Source organism: Apteryx rowi, unplaced genomic scaffold (assembly GCF_003343035.1).
Source record: "Apteryx rowi isolate R43461 unplaced genomic scaffold, aptRow1 scaffold_1234, whole genome shotgun sequence".
Lineage (NCBI taxonomy): Eukaryota > Metazoa > Chordata > Aves > Apterygiformes > Apterygidae > Apteryx > Apteryx rowi.
Window position 1 is genome coordinate 56,424 of NW_020447458.1, and position 1,751 is coordinate 58,174.

Consider the following 1,751-nt stretch of genomic DNA (forward strand, 5'->3'; position numbering starts at 1 on the left):
GGGTCCTCCTGGACTGGCCAAGTCCAGGGAACGTCGGAACGGTGGGTCCTCCTGCAGCGGTCAAGTCCAGGGAACGTTGGGATGGCGGGTCCTCCCAGAGCGGCCAAGTCCAGGGAATGTCGGGATGGTGGGTCCTCCTGGACTGGCCAAGTCCAGGGAATGTTGGAACGGTGGGTCCTCCTGGAGCGGCCAAGTCCAGGGAATGTCAGGACGTTGGGTCCTCCTGGAGCGGTCAAGTCCAGGGAACGTCGGAATAGTGGGTCCTCCTGATCCGGCCAAGTCCAGGGAATGTCGGGATGGTGTGTCCTCCTGGACTGGCCGAGTCCAGGGAACGTCAGGATGTTGACTCCTCCTGGAGCGGCCGAGTCCGGAGACCGGCGGGACCCTGGGTCCCCGCGGGACAGCCGAATCCGGGCGCTGCGGCCGCCGTTGGGCCTTCCGGCGGCAGCCGGCCCTGGCGCTCTGCACGGGGCCGGAAGCCGGGTCCCCGCGGCGCTGCGCCTGCGCCCGGGGAGGAGCCGCCCGCCACCGGCAGCGGGGCCTTGTGGGTAGAGCGGGCCCGGATGCCGGGGTCCCTCCCGCAGGGCGACGGCGTCCGGGAAGGGGCGACGCCGTGGGGACGTCCCTGGGGCGTGACGGCGTCCGGGGCTCGCGGATGCTGGGAAGGACCCAGGCGTCTGGGCTGCTCCCGCCCCTGCTGACCCACCTGTTGCTCCCAAACTGGCGGGTTTTTGCCCCAAATCGCCCCCTCGGGCGGCCTCGGTGGGGCCAGCACAGCCCCTAGCRGCCCTCAGAGACTCCCCACCCCAGGCCACGCCCCCAGGCCTAGCCCCTCCCCTGTCCCTGCCCTCTTGTGTGGCCCCGCCCCCTGGTGCCACCCCCTTTTCCTCAACCACTCAGGCCCCACCTCTGCCCTTGGCCACGCCCCCAGCATGTCCAGGAGGGGGTGGAGCTATGAGGGCATGGCCTCATGGGAGGGGGTGGGGCCTCACAGGAAGAGCCCAGCAGGAGCCCCGCCCCCAAAGGCAGAGGGGGAGGGGCTTGAGGAAAGGGGCAGGGCCTGAGGGGAAGGGGCGGGGCCTGGCTCTGAGGGACATGGGGGGCGGGGCCRGACTCCTGGGTCCCCCCCGGGGCTGCTGGGAAGGGTCAGCACCCGCAGGGCCACCCTCGGCTCCGGCCCGTGTCCAGACATGTTCCCGTGTCCAGGCGTGATCCCATGGTCCCGTGTCCCACAGTACCAGGCGTGTTCCCGTGTTCCCATGTCCCCTGGTGCCAGGCGTGTTCCCGTGTTCCCAGTGCCAGGTGTGTTCCCATGTCCCCGTGTTCCCATGTTCCCATGTCCCCAGGGCCAGGCGTGTTCCTGTGTTCCCATGTCCCTGTATCCCCGGTGCCAGGTGCATTCCCGTGTCCCTGTGTCTCCGTGTTCCCATGTCCTCAGCGCCAGGCACATCCCCCTGTTCCCATGTTCCCCTGTTCCCATGTCCCTGGTGCCACCATGTTCCTGTGTTCCCGTGTCCCTGGTGCAAGGCATGTTCCCATGTTGCTGTGTCCCTGCATTCCCATGTTCCCATGTCCCCATATTCCCATGTCCCTGGTGCCAGGTGGGTTCCCATGTCCCCATGTTTCTGGTGCCAACTGTGTTCCTATGTCTCCATGTTCCCATGTCCCCAGTGCTGGGTGTGTTCCCATGTCCCCATGTCCCCGTGTTCCTGGTGCTAGGTGGGTCCCCATGTCCCCATGTTCCTGGTGCT

The 1,751-nt window shown here is 67.9% G+C and overlaps 1 protein-coding gene across 1 annotated transcript in view; it reads left to right on the plus strand.

Annotated features, from left to right (window-relative positions):
• The first annotated feature begins 81 nt into the window (after positions 1-81).
• C3 (complement C3) overlaps positions 82-1,751 on the plus strand; it is a 21,833-nt gene continuing 20,163 nt past the window's right edge. The window contains exon 1 of the mRNA XM_026055533.1: positions 82-170. Within this exon, the coding sequence (XP_025911318.1) occupies positions 82-170 (89 nt within the window). The remainder of the gene's footprint in view (positions 171-1,751) is intronic.